Source organism: Schistocerca cancellata, chromosome 8, assembly GCF_023864275.1.
Source record: "Schistocerca cancellata isolate TAMUIC-IGC-003103 chromosome 8, iqSchCanc2.1, whole genome shotgun sequence".
Lineage (NCBI taxonomy): Eukaryota > Metazoa > Arthropoda > Insecta > Orthoptera > Acrididae > Schistocerca > Schistocerca cancellata.
In genome coordinates, this window is record NC_064633.1 from 400,210,515 (window position 1) to 400,229,880 (window position 19,366).

At 42.5% G+C, this 19,366-nt stretch overlaps 1 protein-coding gene across 1 annotated transcript in view; it reads left to right on the top strand.

Moving 5' to 3' along the window:
* LOC126094925 (venom carboxylesterase-6-like) overlaps positions 1-19,366 on the top strand; it is a 95,515-nt gene that overhangs the window by 20,856 nt on the left and 55,293 nt on the right. Inside the window, exons 3-4 of the mRNA XM_049909571.1 lie at positions 1,757-2,045; positions 5,032-5,217. Coding sequence (XP_049765528.1) covers positions 1,757-2,045; positions 5,032-5,217 — 475 coding nt within the window. The remainder of the gene's footprint in view (positions 1-1,756; positions 2,046-5,031; positions 5,218-19,366) is intronic.

Genomic DNA, 19,366 nt, shown 5'->3' on the forward strand with positions numbered 1-19,366 from the left:
CGACCTGTACGTTTTTGTGCTGTACGTGTTCCTTCACGTTTCCACTTCACTACTACTTCGGAAATAGTGGACCTAGGGATGTTTTAGAGTGTAGAAATCTCGCTTACAGACATATGACACAAGTAACACCCAATTACCTAACTATGTTCGTAGTCCGTGAGTTCCGCGGAGCACCCCATCCTACTCTTTCACAATGTCTAATGACTACTGAGGTCGCTGATATAGAGTACCTGGCAGTAGGTGGCAGCACAATGCACCTAATAGGTAAAACGTACGTTTTGGGGGTGTTCGGATACTTTTGATCACATAGTGTATACACAACAATCCCTGTGTTTGGTTTGTGAGAATGCATTATCAAAGGAACCTACCAGACTAAGTGTTCACCTTGAAAGCCATTTTCATTTTCCGAAGTTTCAATTAAGACAACATTTATGGTTAGAAATAGTCATCATTTCCAAGAAAAGAGTCTTCACCATCAGATCTAAATTATTATTGCATCTACAAGATACAATTGTGTAAAGATTCAGGGCAATAAAATATCTCTTTGTCAGTCTCACAAAGACATCGTGTTGAAAAATGCCAAAAATATACAAAAACATGCACTGTCTTTAATTAAAAAAAAAAAGCTTGGAGGGGGGGGGGGGGGATGCTGTGGAGGTTTGATGGACAGGTTTCCGACGACGATTCCTGGGCAGCAACTGACTTACAATTACTTGTAAAGGATGGAGGACCACTGCTGTAGGCTACCCAAAAGTATGAGTAAATGGTTGAATGACTTCCAGTTTGATATAGTAGGCAGCTAGTATCTGAGAATGGAAACCTGCTACACAAAGAGAACAAAAAATCTTGATAATTTGCTAACAAAAGGGTGTGTGGTGCGGAGGAATTGCAGAAGAAGAGCAACGCTTGACGAGAGTAGTTGTCTCAAATGAATGTAGGTTGCAACAGCTATGGAGAGTTGAAGAGGCTAGCATGGGATAGACTGGTGAGGAGAGCTACAACAAACCGCACTGAAGGCCACAACGACAGCACTCCTACCCATGCTCAGAAAAAGTAATGTTCAACTCATTCTTTTTACAGGTCAAGAGAAATATTGTGGATGTCGCCTGACATTCATTAAGTTCCCTATTTTATTGTAGTACAGTATATGAAGAGCCTTTCCAAAACCTATAAGCCTAAAATGAATTTCCAAGTATTTAATCCTAAGTAACGAGCCCAGTCGTACCTAATAAATTCTATCGGTGACCACACTGGTCATCATTTCGAGCAGAGATGGAAATAATAGCCAGCACAGGAAATAACAAGAGAAGAAACGTCTATGACCAGACGTACAGTAGGACTATACGTGCCATTTCACATCAATAAAACTCTCCGATGCATCCTCAAAGCAAACAACCCCAGCTTAACAATACCTGTCTTAGAAATTTCGCACTGCACGTATAGTGGGTTACTCTGTTGTGGGTCGCATCCTGATGAAACAAAGCACTTTGAAAGCTTCGAGCGCTGTGGTTTCGATTCTCGATGTGTACCGGTCCACCGGCTCTACACCACCAAAATCAAATTCAGGTTGTGCCTCCCACCATCTCCCAGGTGGCGCTACCTGTGTGCACCACCAATTCCACAGCGCCGCCTCGTAGGTTTTCGCGACGTGAAAACTGTGCCGTTCTCGTCCATGACGGACTCTCCCACTATCTCGTCATGGCACACTAATTCATCATTTACCGTGCGAGCTGGAACAAAGCATTGCCTGTTACAGAGATCCCGGCCCCCTGTCGCCTGGGAGGGCGTACGGGACGCCCTGGAGGAGGCGCCGCTGTGCCTGCAGCCGGACAAGGGCTCCGAGGACTGCCTCTACCTCAACGTCTTCGTGCCGGAGGAGGCGGCGGCGGCGGCCAACGCCTCTGGGGAGCTGCTGCCCGTGCTCGCCTGGATACCAGGCGGCGCCTACGAACACGGAGGAGCTTCGCTGGCCTCCTTTGGGCCAGACTTCTTCCTCGAACGCGGCATCATCGTCGTCACCATGAACTACAGACTCGCAGCTCTGGGTGGGTATATACGTGTTCTCGTGGTGTTCAAACCTTCCTCACGTTTCTCTGCTGTCCATGAAAATTGGAACAGCCTGAAGGACAGCAAGTAACAATTGGTCCAAATTCTGAGCACTATGGGACTTAACTTCTGGGGTCATCAGTCCCCTAGAACTTAAAACTACTTAAACCTAACTAACCTAAGGACATCACACACATCCATGCCCGACGCAGGATTCGAACCTGCGACCGTAGTGGTCACGCGGTTCCAGACTGTTTCACCTAGAACCGCTCAGCCACTCCAGCCGGCCAGTAAGTAACAAAATACCTATAGAGTACACTAGTATGAATAAATGATTGACTTTGTATGTTCTTTGGGAGGCATGCAGGGTGCGTAATTTAATAGTGAATTGCTACACTAGATAGATACAGTGGCTCCACGTGGAAGGGTGTCGAGTCGAACTGAACTTGCATTACAGATTCGAGAATCTTCAACGCGCTGTTTCGATTCATTGTCAGAACATCAACCTTAGGAGCTGGCGAGTGATGAAGTGCCAGTATCAACGCAATACACAACAACATGCTTTCGATGGGTAGCATCTGGAGAAGGTGTTCGTGAGAGCAACAGTCGAACACCTCTGCGTAGAGTTATATCACAGCCAAGCGGTATTGCATTATTATTATGCTGAAATATAGTGTCACAGTGATTTGCAACATAAGGGCATATCTACCGGCCTCACTACAATGTAAACACTTGTCAAACGAGCCAGAGATGAACGTATTATGTACCCAGCTGGAATGATGACGATGACTGTAAATTTGGCAACGTTACTTCACACACAATAATTTCGGTTGGTGCCCGGTGGAACAGCATTATGGTAAATGAAATGCACTGTATTGCGTATGTACTACAGCACTAATTTATTAGATTTTCGGCTTACAAGGCGATCATCACAAGTTACAATGTTTCTAAACAACATTAGAAAAGAAGCTAATAATCTAAACTGAGGCCCAACCGTATAGTAAGAGTCATCTTTGACAGTTCGGTGTGGCTCGAAGACTTCTTAAGTAATAAAACCCACTACGTTGTCCTTGATGGTGAGTGTTCATCGGAGGTGAGGGTGTCATCTGGAGTGCCACAGGGAAGTGTGGTAGGTCCGCTGTTGTTTTCTATCTACATAAAAGATCGTTTGGATAGGGTGGATACCAATGTGCGGCTGTTTGCTGATGATGCTGTGGTGTCCGAGAAGGTGTCGTCGTTGAGTGACTGTAGGAGGATACAAGATGACTCGGACAGGATTTGTAATTGGTGTGAAGAATGGCAGCTAACTCTAAATACAGATAAATGTAAATTAATGCAGATGAATAGGAAAAAGAATCCTGTGATGTTTGAATACTCCATTAGTAGTGTAGCCCTTGACACAGTCACGTCGATTAAATATTTGGGCGTAACATTGCAGAGCGATATGAAGTGGGACAAGCATGTAATGGCAGTTGTAGGGAAGGCGGATAGTCGTCTTCGGTTCACTGGTAGAATTTTGGGAAGATGTGGTTCATCTGTAAAGGAGACCGCTTATAGAACACTAATACGACCTATTCTTGATTACTGCCCGAGCGTTTGGGATCCGTATCAGGTCTGATTGAGGGAGGACATAGAAGCAATTCAGAGGCGGGCTGCTACATTTATTACTGGTAGGTTTGATCATCACGCGAGTGTTACGGAAATGCTTCAGGAACTCGGGTGGGAGTCTCTGGAGGAAAGGAGGCGCTCTTTTCGTGAATCGCTACTGAGGAAATTTAGAGAATCAGAATTTGAGGCTGACTGCAGTACAATTTTACTGCCGCCAACTTATATTTCGCGGAAAGACCACAAAGATAAGGTAAGAGAGATTAGGGCTCGTACAGAGGCATATAGGCATCCATTTTTCCCTCGTTCTGTTTGGGAATAGAACAGGGAGAGAAGTTCAAATGGCTCTGAGCACTATGGGACTTAACGTCTAAGGTCATCAGTCCCCTAGAACTTGAAACTACTTAAACCTAACTAACCTAAGGACATTACACACATCCATGCCCGAGGCAGGATTCGAACCTGCGACCGTAGCGGTCACGCGGTTCCAGACTGTAGCGCCTTTAACCGCTTGGCCACACCGGCCGGCCAGGGAGAGAAGATGCTAGTTGTGGTATGAGGTACTCTCCGCCACGCACCGTATGGTGGATTGTGGAGTATGTATGTAGATGTAGTAATATAATTTATAAAAGTAAAAAGTAGCACAATAAATCCACATAAGGGGACCAAACAGTTAAAATGATATAAAATCAGATAATAAACGGCTTCAGTTGTAAAATATTCACTTGTTCAGTCACGACCGGTTTCAGGTTAGTATAACCTAATCTTCGGGTGATACAAAACCGAAGAGGCACGTGGCCGCTGCACATTGGACGCGTATCATCCTTTTTGTTCACTGGAAGATGATCTTAAAATTGCCAGAAACAGTTTGAGAATGAACCAATCAATCCTTTATAACTGGAGCGGTTTATGATATGATTCAACGATGCTCAGTTGCGAATATCTCGTCAACCAAATATTACAAACACTACACTCGAAAACTGTGCCTATAACAGATATCACTAATAAATAAACACAATAAAATAAGATTAATGGCTCACGGGACTACTTTAAGAGATATTAAATGTGGAAAGTTATAGAGAAACCAATTACAAGAATGAATCAATAACAATAAACCCGAATATATATAATACTTCGGCTACCACAATAAAATAAAAAGAAATGATCACATACAGAAAAATGGAGGAATATGAAGCAGCAGACAGTGTGGAAAGTACTAGAAAATAGACAGGATTAAGTGAAATTTTGAAAATTCTTAACCGGAAGAGAGTGACAATATTGTAGTATAATACAATGAGTCCTCCACGACCAAGATTGCAGGTAAAAATCTACGTATTGGTGTAGAGCTGGCTGAAACTGAAGCACACTTTCTGCTTCCAGGTTTCCTGAGCCTGGAGGATGAGCTGATCCCTGGCAACGCAGGCCTCAAGGACCAGCAGATGGCGCTGCAGTGGGTGCAGCGCAACATCGCTTCCTTCGGCGGCGACCCCGCCAAGGTCTCCATTGGCGGAGAGAGTGCGGGAGGCTGTTCCAGTTCGCACCACTTCATCACGCCGAAGTCCGCTGGTAGGTCCATGTATACTCGTACAACAGCCAACGGTGCCAGCCAAATGTTTGTCCATTCTCACAGTGTAGCACTGCAAATTGCTTATAAATCTATACTCATTTACTTAGGTTTGAAGCTCCTCTTGTTCTTTTTCCATGCCTGGAGATTTAAAATTGGGTTGTTTTGCAAATCAGCCTGATGCAAACACAATTTGTTTATTTTTTTGTATTTAGCTACACATGTTTCGACACCTTTGTGTCATCTTCTGTATGTCAAATTTTTATTTCTGTAAAGTACAATACGAAATTTATAATAATTTAAATATTGTAGGCCTAAAAATTACAATATGTGCAATTTGCTTAGTTTTGTTTAGACACTCACCTCAAAATTACATCGCAAAATGAACTGTATTGTTATACCCCGGTATATATACGTGTGTGTGTGCGAGCGCGCGCGCGCATGTGTGTGTATGTGTGTGCATTATAACACTCAAACAGCCTCAACATAAAAAAAAGACCTTCTGTTTTGTCATCCCTTCCCAACCGCTTATTTCAGCTCTCTCTCTCCCTCCCTCCCTCCCTCTCTCTCTCTGTCTCTCTCTCTCTCTCTCTCTCTTATTCCACACGTACACACACACACACACACACACACACATACATACAGACAAATTATGCATTCAGCTCTCTCCCAGCAGCCACACCACACCAGTTCTGACGAAACGTTCAAAATTATCTCCCAAACAAAGACAAGGCCACCGATCAGCAAGTGAGCAGTGGCAAAAACATAACACTTTTCACTGAGAATGGAGTCAGAAATGTGTGTTCAGGTCACGTTTTGCCACATTCTGTGTAAGTGCATGTGAAGTGGACCAGTGAGCAAAAATTGTGTGAAGAAGAATTGTGTGGCGACAGTACGCTGAATAGCCATCGATCGAGACACCAACCAGACATGCAACGGGACGAGAAATGTAAGTACAGAAACGCACATAACCTCTGTCCATCAAACAGTTCTTGATAGAAACGCATTAATTTTCTTCGTAGCTAGTTTGCAGATGACACTCTGTCAGAATAGCGACAAAAAGGAACACACAAAACTGTCGTATAATAATGCATTTCAATTAACGATGTAATTTTAAAGTGAGCGTCTAAAGAAAACAAAGCAATTTTCTCATATTGTAATTCTTAGGCCTACAACAGTTACATTATTAAAAATGTCATATTGTACTTAACAAAAAAAAAAAACTGACCCACAGAAGAAGACACACAGGTGCCAAAACATGTGTGAGTAAACACAAAAGTAAACAAATTGTGTTTGAACAAGGCTGATTTTCAAAAGTACCCAGTTTTATAAATCACTAATCGATTATTTGTCAGGTTCCCTTCCGACTGCACTCTACGACCTTGAAGATGTGTGAACATGTAGCTTATTCACCTATGAGTCTCGTACAGGAAAAATCATGAAAAGGCAAAATTCTTCTATGACCTAAGGCTTTCAAAGCGCGTCACATGTCTGTGTGGCAAGTCACATAACGTTTTAGGTATGGCTTGAAGTTTTGACAAGTGTCCTAATGTATTGAGAAACATGCCACGCCCCTCTTATGTGCACAACATTTACTCTAACACGTGGGGACCCACTGAATACTGCGTGATGGATCTTGTTGTTAGTCCCTTTCCTTTGTGTTCTCATTGTGAGCAGAACGTGCTGAAGACAAGTGCTACCATTACTCATCCGTTGGCACTGTATGTCTTTCCTTGCAATGATGTTGCTGTGATAAACGCAGTGGATAATTTAGACTGGATTACTATCTTGAAACATGGTACTTGATGGATAAGGCCGTGGCCTAAGCGTAGCGTCTTTGGCTAGTAATGAAAATTAATAGGTTGCGTGGTACATCCCATCAACTGATTCCAAATAAAAATCAACAGCAATGGCGGCCGAATACTACCTGTGGAAGGAGTCACACTCGTCCTGACAAAAGTCTGTTGGCAGTAGGAATAATAGAAATCATTAGGGATGGAGCACAAGCTCGTGTTAAGGAAGGATGAGGAAGGAAATTCGTCACGCCCTTTCGAAGGAGTCTTCTCGGAATTTGCCTTAAGTGATTTAAGAAAATCACGGAAAACCAAAAATTACATGATTGTAAAGGGGATTTAAGCACCGTCCTCGAGAATACTAGTTCAGTGTGCTAACCATAAAAGAGAGGAAAGAGTAATTGAGTTCTGCAATAAATTTGAGCTACTAATAGTGAATATAGTGTTCGAATATCCTAAGAGGAGGAGGTGTACTTCGAAAAGACGTAGAAAAGAAGGGAAGATTCCAGCTATATTCCAAAATGGTGACACAAAAATTCGTAAATCAAGTATTGAATAGTAAGGCGTACCCAGAAGCAAAGGTAGACATAGATCAAAGTTTAATAATAATAAAGTGTGGATTGAAGTTTAAGGGAATGGTCCCAATTCACAATTTAATAATAATGAAGAGTAGATAGACGTTCAAGAGAATCGTCTCGGAAATGCAATGCGAAAAGAAGCAGGTTACTGAAAGAGTTAGGAATGATGAGGTACGTTTGAAGTTTTCGAAAGCTGTAGATACTTCGACAGTGAATATCACAGTAGATAGTTCGCTTGGAAAAGAATGGATTTCTGTACAAACGACTGTCACACAAGTTGAAAAGACAACCATAGGTACAACCAAGCAAAGTGCAAATAAACCATGGGAAGCTCGAGAAGTACTTCAATTCATAGGCTAAAGAAGCAGGTATAAAAATATTCAGAGAAAGTCGAGAGTACAACAATACATACTGATGAGCCGAAACATTGTGACCATCAGCTTAATTTATTGTTTGCCCGCCTTTAGAACAAAATACATAAATTATTCGGCGTGTCTCGGATGCGAAAGCTTTTTGGTAGGTTTGTGGAGGTATGTGGCATTCGATGTCTACGCGCAATTCATGTAATTCGCGGCAATAAGGGGCCGCTGACTTGCGTACGCGGTGATGGCTCAAGATAGCAACCGATGGGTTCTATAGGATTTACATCAGATGAATCTGGTCGACAGGACGTCAACTATAACGCTCCTCAAGCCACTGTAGCAGTGTTCTTCTCCTGAAAGATGACATCGCCGTCGGGGAGGACATCTAGCATGAAGGGATGCAGGTGGTTTGCAATTGTCAGCGTGTCTTCGATTACTACCACAGGTCCCATGCAAGTGCAGGAGAATGTCTCCCACAGTATAATACTACTCTCACGAGCCTGCGCCCGTGGCGCGCTGCTTATTTCGAGTCGTCGTTCACCTCTACGATTGCGTTTGTGGAGACGACCGTCGACGTAATGTAGCAAAAATGTGATTCACCCAGAGTTGTTGTTGTTGTGGTCTTCAGTCCTGAGACTGGTTTGATGCAGCTCTCCATGCTACTCTATCCTGTGCAAGCTTCTTCATCTCCCAGTACCTCCTGCAACCTACATCCTTCTGAATCTGCTTAGTGTATTGATCTCTTGGTCTCCCTCTACGATTTTTACCCTCCACGCTGCCCTCCAATGCTAAATTTGTGATCCCTCGATGCCTCAGAACATGTCCTACCAACCGATCCCTTCTTCTAGTCAAGTTGTGCCACAAACTTCTCTTCTCCCCAATCCTATTCAATACCTCCTCATTAGTTACGTGATCTACCCACCTTATCTTCAGCATTCTTCTGTAGCACCACATTTCGAAAGCTTCTATTCTCTTCTTGTCCAAACTAGTTATCGTCCATGTCTCACTTCCATACATGGCTACACTCCATACAAATACTTTCAGAAACGACTTCCTGACACCTAAATCTATATTCGATGTTAACAAATTTCTCTTCTTGAGAAACGCTTTCCTTGCCATTGCCAGTCTACATTTTATATCCTCTCTACTTCGACCATCATCGGTTATTTTACTCCCTAAATAGCAAAACTCCTTTACTACTTTAAGTGTCTCATTTCCTAATCTAATTCTCTCGCCATCACCCGACTTAATTTGACTACATTCCATTATCCTCGTTTTGCTTTTGTTGATGTTCATCTTATATCCTCCTTTCAAGGCACTGTCCATTCCGTTCAACTGCTCTTCCAAGTCCTTTGCTGTCTCTGACAGAATTACAATGTCATCGGCGAACCTCAAAGTTTTTACTTCTTCTCCATGAATTTTAATACCTACTCCGAATTTTTCTTTTGTTTCCTTTACTGCTTGCTCAATATAAAGATTGAATAACATCGGGGAGAGGCTACAACCCTGTCTCACTCCTTTCCCAACCACTGCTTCCCTTTCATGCCCCTCGACTCTTATAACTGCCATCTGGTTTCTGTACAAATTGTAAATAGCCTTTCGCTCCCTGTATTTTACCCCTGCCACCTTCAGAATTTGAAAGAGAGTATTCCAGTCAACATTGTCAAAAGCTTTCTCTAAGTCTACAAATGCTAGAAACGTAGGTTTGCCTTTTCTTAATCTTTCTTCCAAGATAAGTCGTAAGGTCAGTATTGCCTCACGTGTTCCAACATTTCTACGGAATCCAAACTGATCTTCCCCGAGGTCGGCTTCTACCAGTTTTTCCATTCGTCTGTAAAGAATTCGCGTTAGTATTTTGCAGCTGTGACTTATTAAACTGATTGTTCGGTAACTTTCACATCTGTCAACACCTGCTTTCTTTGGGATTGGAATGATTATATTCTTCTTGAAGTCTGAGGGTATTTCGCCTGTTTCATACATCTTGCTCACCAGATGGTAGAGTTTTGTCAGGACTGGCTCTCCCAAGGCCGTCAGTAGTTCTACTGGAATGTTGTCTACTCCGGGGGCCTTGTTTCGACTCAGGTCTTTCAGTGCTCTGTCAAACTCTTCACGCAGTATCTTATCTCCCATTTCATCTTCATCTACATCCTCTTCCATTTCCATAATATTGTCCTCAAGTACATCGCCCTTGTATAGACCCTCTACATACTCCTTCCACCTTTCTGCTTTCCCTTCTTTGCTTAGAACTGGGTTTCCATCTGAGCTCTTGATATTCATACAAGTGGCTCTCTTTTCTCCAAAAGTCTCTTTAATTTTCCTGTAGGCAGTATCTATCTTACCCCTAGTGAGATAAGCCTCTACATCCTTACATTTGTCCTCTAGCCATCCCTGCTTAGCCAGTTTGCACTTTCTGTCGATTTCATTTTTGAGACGTTTGTATTCCTTTTTGCCTGCTTCATTTACTGCATTTTTATATTTTCTCCTTTCATCAATTAAATTCAATATTTCTTCTGTTACCCACGGATTTCTATTAGCCCGCGTCTTTTTACCTACTTGATCGTCTGCTGCCTTCACCACTTCATCCCTCAGAGCTACCCATTCTTCTTCTACTGTATTTCTTTCCCCCATTCCTGTCAATTGTTCCCTAATGCTCTCCCTGAAACTCTCTACAACCTCTGGTTCTTTCAGTTTATCCAGGTCCCATCTCCTTAAATTCCCACCTTTTCGCAGTTTCTTCAGTTTCAATCTGCAGTTCATAACCAATAGATTGTGGTCAGAATCTACATCTGCCCCAGGAAATGTCTTACAATTTAAAACCTGGTTCACCCAGAGAGCCGACATGATTTCATTGATTGACAGTTGAATCTCGATGGTCCCATGCCCTCTGCAATCGTAATTGATGATGCTGTTGGGTTAATAAGAGAACACGTAGAGATAGTCTGCTGCAGAGCTCAATGTTCAACAACGTACGATGAATGGTGTGTTCTGAAACACTTGTGCGTGAACCATTATTGTGCTCTTTCGGACAGAGATGCCAGAGGTCACCATGTACTCCAGATTACACACAAGTATCCGAATCCTAGATTCTGTGAAGAGGCGTCGACGTCCAACCACTTAGCTCTTAGTGGTAGTTTCATTGTCATTCCACATCTTTTTGTAGATGCTCAAGGCAAGCACGTGAACATTCTGCCAGCTTCACTGTTTTCAAGATACCCGTTCACACTATCTGCGTAGTAATAATCTGCCCTTTGTCCAAGTCGCTTATCTCAATGGTTTTCTCCCCCTGCAGCCTATTCTTCGCTAGGGTGATGCCCCGTCCGGGTCTGCTCAGCGTACATACTTTTGTTACCGCGTCACGTGTCCGCAAGACTACCACCAAACATCGCGATGGACAGTGGTCGTTATAAGTGTAAATCACTTCATAATGAAACAAGCAAGTGGGGCAGCCAGTGAGGGAGGAAAATTATGTTGTTTTGGTCTTCAGTCCTGAGACTGGTTTGATGCAGCTCTCCATGCTACTCTATCCTGTGCAAGCTTCTTCTTCTCCCAGTACGTAGTGCAGTCTACATCCTTCTGAATCTGCTTAGTATATTCATCTCTTGGTCTCCCTCTACGATTTTAACCCTCCACGCTGCCCTCCAATGCTAAATTTTGGATCCCTTGATGCCTCAGAACATCTCCTACCAATCGGTCCCTTCTTCTTGTCAAGTTGTGCCACAAACTCCTCTGCTCCCCAATTCTATTCAACACCTCCTCGTTAGTTATGTGATCTACCCACCTAATCTTCAGCGTTCTTCTGTAGCACCACATTTCGAAAGCTTCTATTCTCCTCTTGTCCAAACTATTTATCGTCCATGTTTCACTTCCATACATGGCTACACTACATACAAATACTTTCAGAAACGACTTCCTGACACTTAAATCTATACTCGATGTTAACAAATTTCTCTTCTTCAGAAACACCTTTCCATTGCCAATCTACATTTCATATCTTCCCTACTTCGACCATCATCAGTTATTTTGCTCCCCAAATACCAAAACTCCTTTACTACTTTAAGTTTCTCATTATACAGATTGAATAACATCGGGGAGAGGCTACAGCCCTGTCTCACTCCCTTCCAAACCACTGTTTCTCTTTCATGCCCCTCGACTCTTATAACTGTACAAATTGTAAATAGCCTTTCGCTCCCTGTATTTTGCCCCTGCCACCGTCAGAATTTGAAAGAGACTATTCCAGTCAACATTGTCAAAAGCTTTCTCTAAGTCTACAAATACTAAAAACGTAGGTTTGCCTTTCCTTAATCTAGCTTCTAAGATAAGTCGTAGTGTCAGCATTGCCTCACGTGTTCCCATATTTCTACGGAATCCAAACTGATTTTCCCCGATGTCGGCTTCTACCTGTTTTTCCATTCGTCTGTAAATAATTCCCGTTAGTATTTTGCAGCCGTGACTTATTAATCTGATAGTTCGCTAAGTTTCACATCTGTCAACACCTGCTTTCTTTGGGATTGGAATTATTATATTCTTCTTGAAGTCTGAGGGTATTTCGCATGTCTCATACATTTTGATCACCAGATGGTAGAGTTTTGTCAGAACTGGCTCTTCCAAGGCTGTCAGTAGTTCTAATGGAATGTTGTCTACTACCGGGCCCTTGTTTCGACTTAAGTCTTTCAGTGCTCTATCAAACTCTTCACGCAGTATCATATCTCCCATTTCATCTTCATCTACATCCTCTTCCCTTTCTATAACATTGCCCTCAAGTACATCGGCCTTGTATAGTCCCTCTATATACTCGTTACACCTTTCTGCTTTCCCTTCTTTGCTTAGAACTGGGTTTCCATCTGAGCTCTTGACATTCATATAAGTGGTTCTCTTTCCTCCAAAGGCATCTATAATTTACCTGTAGGCAGTATCGATCTTACCTCTAGTGAGATAAGTCTCTACATCCTTACATTTGTCCTCTGGCCATGCTGCTTAGCCATTTTGCACTTCCTGTCGATCTCATTTTTGAGACGTTTGTATTCCTGTTTGCCTGCTTCATTTACTGCATTTTTATATTTTCTCCTTTCATCAGATAATTCAATATTTCTTCTGTTACCCAAGGATTTCTACTAGCCCTCGTCTTTTTACCTACTTGATCCTCTGCTGCCTTCACTACTTCATCCCTCAGAGCTACCCATTAGTCTTCTACTGTATTTCTTTCCCCCATTCCTGTCAATCGTTCTCTAATGCTCTCCCTGAAACTCTCTACCACCTCTGATTCTGTCAGTTTATCCAGGTCCCATCTCCTTAAATTCCCAACTTTTTGCAGTTTCTTTAGTTTTAATTTACAGTTCATAACCAATAGATTCTGGTCAGAGTCCACATCTGCCCTTGGAAATGTTTTACAATTTTAAACCTGGTTCCTAAATCTTTGTCTTACCATTATATAATCTATCTGATACCTTTTGGTATCTCCAGGATTCTTCCATGTATACAACCTTCTTTTATGATTCTTGAACCATGTGTTAGCTGTGATTAAGTTATGCCCTGTGCAAAATTCTACCAGACGGATTCCTCTTTCATTTCTTAGCCCCAATCGATATTCACCTACTATGTTTCCTTCTCTCCCTTTTCCTACACTCGAATTCCAGTCACGCATGACTATTAAATTTTCGTCTCCCTTCACTATCTGAATAATTTCTCTTGTTTCACCATACATTTCTTCACTTTCTTCGTCATCTGCAGAGCTAGTTGGCATATAAACTTGTACTACTGTAGTAGGCGTCGGCTTCGTGTCTATCTTGGCCACAATAAGGCGTTCACTATGCTTGCTTATCCGCACTCCTACGACTCCTGCATTACCCCTATTTGACTTTGTATTTACAAAAGTCTTGTTTCTCCTGCCACCGAACTTCACTAATTCCTACTATATATAACTTTAACCTATCCATTTCCCTTTTCAAATTTTCCAACCCACCTGCTCGATTAAGGGATCTGAAATTCCACGCTCCGATCCGTAGAACGCCAGTTTTCTTTCTACTGATAGGGACATCCTCTTGAGTAGTCACCGCCCGGAGATCCGAATGGGGGACTATTTTACCTCCGAGTGTTACAAGGCCAGATCAGTCAATCATCCAGACTGTTGCCCTTGCAACTACTGAAAAGGCTGATGCTCCTCTTCGGGAACCATACGTTTGTCTGGCCTCTCAACAGATACCCCTCCGTTGTGGTTGCACCTACGGTATCGCACGCATGCCTCCCCACCAACGGCAAGGTGTATGGTCCATGGCGGGGAGGAGGGAATATGAAGAAACTGAAAAATAAGTGGATATTCAGCATATAGAAGACTCACAAAAACCTATGACGAAATTAAAATCAGTGGCAGCAACATTTAGAGTGCAAGTGGAACTCTATCGTCAAGCTCAGGTGGGAGATCGGACACGAGAAAAGAGTACATTAAAGGGGCCGCTACGACGGGCAGGTCTTGCCTGATGACCTGATGGAAGTAGAGATGGGACTCAATATGGAAGACACAGGCAGAGTTTAAAGAGCTTTGGAACACATGCAATCAAACACAAAAGGTATTGGTAAAATTTATTTGTAATTTCTGAAACCAGTGAGGGAATCGGCAACCAAAAGACTAATTTAAGGTGGTGTGTAGAATCTATGAGACAGGAGGCATGGTAGCATCAGACTTTTGGAAGAATATCGTCCACACATCCAAAACAGGTAGCAAATCAGGTAAATGCAAGATTTTTCGCACAGTGAGCTAAAAGGCTGATGCATCGAAGTTGTTGATAAGAATGGAAAAGAAAATTGAGGATCCGTTATATGACTGTCAGTTTGGCTTTCGATAAGGTAATGGAAGCAGAGAGGCAGTTCTGACATTGAATTTGATAATGGAAGCTTAACTTAAAAAAATAAAGACACATTTACAGTATTTTTCGAGTTAGTAAAGGCGTTTGAGATGGTAGAACGGTGCAAGACGCTCGAAATTCTGTGAAAAATAGGCGTGAGCTCTCGGGAAAGATGGGCAATATAGTTTCTACAAAAATCACGAGGGAACAAAAACAATGGAGGATAAAGAACAGTGAACTTAAAATCTTCTGGGTTATTAGGCTGCGGCATGTTTCTTCTAAAATAATCGACGTTTCGACCCCTGTGCTGAGATCTACCGGTGTCCACTACTGTTAGAACACTGTCAGAGACGAGTGTCGAGTGCTCTTATAAAGGGAGAGTTTTCAGGCGTTCGTGTTGGAGAAGTGATAGTATTGGTTAAAATTCATACGTCTACCATTGGTGGGCCATAGTTATAGGCTAATATTCCCGCTCTGATGTAGAATAAGGGGCGTTGGTAGCTCATCTCCTGTGGATACAATTGGCGCCCATCGTCACTGTATAGACTATTCCACACTTATGCTGGAGAAGGGTTATTGGTTGAAATGCCTCTACCGTTCTTGGTTGGTCGTCATCAGTGGCTAGATTCGAAACGGACAGAACTAGAGAGGGGGAATATTTACCCAAAATATTATTGTCCGCCGAGGTGACTTGCAGCGCGTTGTTTCTGCCGCTCACACACCGCGGTCGCGTATTTCCTTCCTTGATGGCAGGGAGCCACGATGCCGGAAGCCTATAGCCGTCCTCTCTATTGAAATTAGATGCATTCTTAGAAACTTCAACCGCTTCTCGGACCTTTCTTCTATAAATGTTTATTTCTTTAGCCAGTACACGTACGTCATTAAAGTCGATGTCAGAGCCTCAGTTCTCATGATGTTCCGCTACTGTAGTGTTTGCACTTTGTTTTCGCCAAGCGCGCCTTAAAGCGTTCTTTAACAGTTCTTCCCGTTTCGCCTATATACACTTTGCCGCAGCCACATGTCACTTGATAGACGCCTGTATTGTGGAGACAATCAGGTGCACCCGTTTTCCGTCGGAAAAGAGTCTTTTATTTTGTTCTGACTAAAGAAAGATGCCTGAATACCATTTTTCTTTAAAATTCTGCTTATGCGGTCAGTGACCCCAGAAACGAACGGTAACCTGACGGAGTGAGAAGGGGGTTCCTCGTGATTCATATTAGCGGTATAAATATTCCACCTAAAAGCTCTGCCGATTGAATAACAATCATACCCATTTTCCTTCAATGTCCTCTTTAAAAAATTCAACTCCGATTCCAAGTTGTCGTCATCACTGATACAGAAGGCACATTAAGACAGAGTGTTGAGTACTCCTTGCTTCTGGGCTGGGTGGTGGTGCGAAGTGGCATCTAAATACCTGTTTGTGTTAGTCGGCTTTCTGTACACTCTGTGGCCCTGAGTGTTATCAGATCTTCTGTATACCAACACATCTAGGAACGGGAGATCGACCTCACTCTCAGCCTCCAAAGTGAATTTGGTTTTGGGGTGAATTCCATTTAAGAAATTGTGGAACGCATGAAGTTCTTCTTCGCCGTGTGGCCGTATAACAAATGTATCGTCCACATAGCGGAGCCAGCAAGAAGGCTTCAAAGGAGCACTACTTAACGCTTGTTGCTCAAAATGTTCCATAAACACACGTCAGCTGCAACTGGTAAAATGGGTGCGTCCATAGCAAGGCCGTCAGCCTGTTCATAGAATTCACCATTGTATTTCAAATAGCTCGAACGAAGACATAGTTCAATTAAGTCACAAACATCTGGAGCAACATTCTCTCTTATGATCTCCATTGTATCTGATAGTGAGACGTTAGTAAATAACGATGTGACATCGAAGCTGACAAGAATGTCACCTGCGAATATCCTCAGTTTGCGTATAATTTCTAAAAAATGTTTCAAATCTTTTATAAAAGTATTTGTTTTACCTATTATATGTCTCAGTTTGCCAGATAAATGACGTGATAGCTAATGAACAGATAGCTCTGATTAAAATGGATTTAAGATGGTGCTGAATCTCTCGTCCTTTACTATTTAGTCTCAACGTCGAAGAATCAGTAACGTAAATGAAAAGAAATTTCAGGAGTTGGATTAAAATTAAAGGCGGAAGGATATCAGTGATAAGAGTCGCTGATGATATTGCTGTCGTTATTGTAAGTGAAGAAGAATTACAGCACGGAGTGAATGGAATGAAAATCTAATGTGGAGAGAAAATTTATTGAAACCGAAGAAAGACGAAAGAGTAGTAGAAATGAGGTTAGTTTTAAACTTAAGATCAAAATTAATGTTTATGTAGTAGACGAAATTAGAGAACTGTGATACTGTGGGAGCAAAATGAAATATAACAGACGAAGAAAGGTTGGCATAAAAAGCAAGCTACAAAAGACAAAGCGGGCATTCCCGAATAATTGTCGTTTATTAGTTACAACATGTATTATGAGAATGAAATTCCTAAGATTATGTATTTGGAGCGGTGTTTTGTACGGTAGATAACCATAGACTGCGGTAAAACCGGAAAATAAGGTAACAGAAGTATTTCAGATGTGTTGCTACAGTAGAATGCTGAAAATTAAGGGGAGCGACTAGAGGAGGAATGAGGAAGTTCTCCGGTGATTTGCCGGGGAGAGGAAGTGTGGAAATTATTAACAAGAAGTTGAAACAAGATGACACAGTATGTATTAAGACATCAGGGAATAAATGTGTATCATATTAGAGAGAGCTTAGAGCACGAAAGCTGCACGGGGAGACGAGAGTACATACAACATAAAACTGAAGAAACGGAGGGCAGTTGCTGCTACTCTGAGACGAAGAGTTTAGTGCAGGAGAGTAATTCACGTCAGAACACATGTTACTAATTCTGTTCTCTAAACAGCGGGTCACAGCTTCAACGTATTTAAAGAACGCTAGCAAAGAGAGCACCGAAAGCCGTTGTAACATGTATTTATTCATGGACACCAGCAGTCATTTAAGTCACGGGTGAACATTGCTTCGTGTTAAAGGAAGTTTACTTGGTGTTAATGTTCAATGCTGATTTGATTATGAGTTGACTGTCTGTAAGCTCCAGAGCGAGAAAGTGATTACCGATTTTCTCTCCCACTATGCCACTAGAGCTGCCTTTTGTGACGAAGGAGGGAAAGGCGTGATAACAGTGCAGTGACCAACCTTCCATGGCACTTTTAACCTCCACCACCATCCTGCCCTTCACCCAGTTGCACTCCCAGAACACAATCTATTCCTTAGTATGGCTCTACTGCAAATAAACGTGGTACACAAATTTAATATTTGTTCTTAACCCATGTAGTTTACCAATAAACACTAATTTTAGACCATTAAAACGCCAATTTTAATAATTTGCAGTTTCTGCATAGCCTGCAGTACGGCACTATTAGTCTTAGAGAAAAGAAAATGAATAGGAGCTTGTAAGAAATTTAATGAAGTCTAATTTTGTTCCGCGGAACATTTCGTTACACGTTGCGCTTTTTGAGCTATTCCAGAAAAACATTAAAAAGTGGCCGTCAAATGCCCCTCCACCCCTATGCTCTCCAGTGGGAACTTTTGCTATGATGTTCATGACACTCAATCCCACCACCGTACAAAAATTTGCAGCTGCAGAAGTTTTTCTCTCTATTCCACCTTTTTTGGTCTTGGTAGGCTGGGCTCTTATCGAGCTCCTTTCATGTAGTTTCAGTGGTGACAGCGTTCGCGAGTGCGACTTCAGTTTGGTCGTCCTCTCATTTTGCGTCAAAATACTCTTCAGCGAACGTCCGTCACGATCACTCAGCAAACGTTCCTCCGGGTTGTGAGAGAAGATGATGTCGTTCCGCTTTCCCGGTACGCGATATATATCTTAGATACGTTGCGTCGAGAAACATTGAACACTGTGGCTATCTTGGTTACGAAAGCAAGCACCACAGAAGCACCATCAACATGTCCGCTTTAGAATGCCCTCAGCTCCGACATAATGCACTCCAAATTGCTGCTCAGAACACTGTTCTGAAGACGACTGTGAATTGCAACACTTTGAGGACATTGTACAGACGCTGTTCGTGGTCAAATACAACAGTGGGTTCTGCAAGCTTGGCTAGCATATGCGTTTATGTTCAAGCATGCATATCCCGCGGTGTTTCCATATTTTTGTCCAACGCCTGTAAATTACACATGTCGTCCCGCACTACGACCATTGCGCAACAAGAGTAGTGCCTTGTCAGAAGAAAGTATGTATATGATCTGGTTTTTCTGTAGAAACGGTTTTGTTGCGATTAGGGAAACAGATGCATGAAAGTGTGCGAGTGAAGTGGTAGAACAACTAGAAACTTGCTCTTAAGTTAAAGTACGCTATGCTGTACGATTCTGGTGGACAGCACATGTAATTTGCACACAAATTTTGGTGGCATACGGAACAAGTGCAATGTCTCGTCCAGCGGTTGTGAAATGGTGCCAACAAGTTGATCTAAGCTGCGCAGGTGTGACTGATGGTGAACGGGAAGGAAGACTTTCGAAATCGACCACAGAGGACAATGTACAGGCAA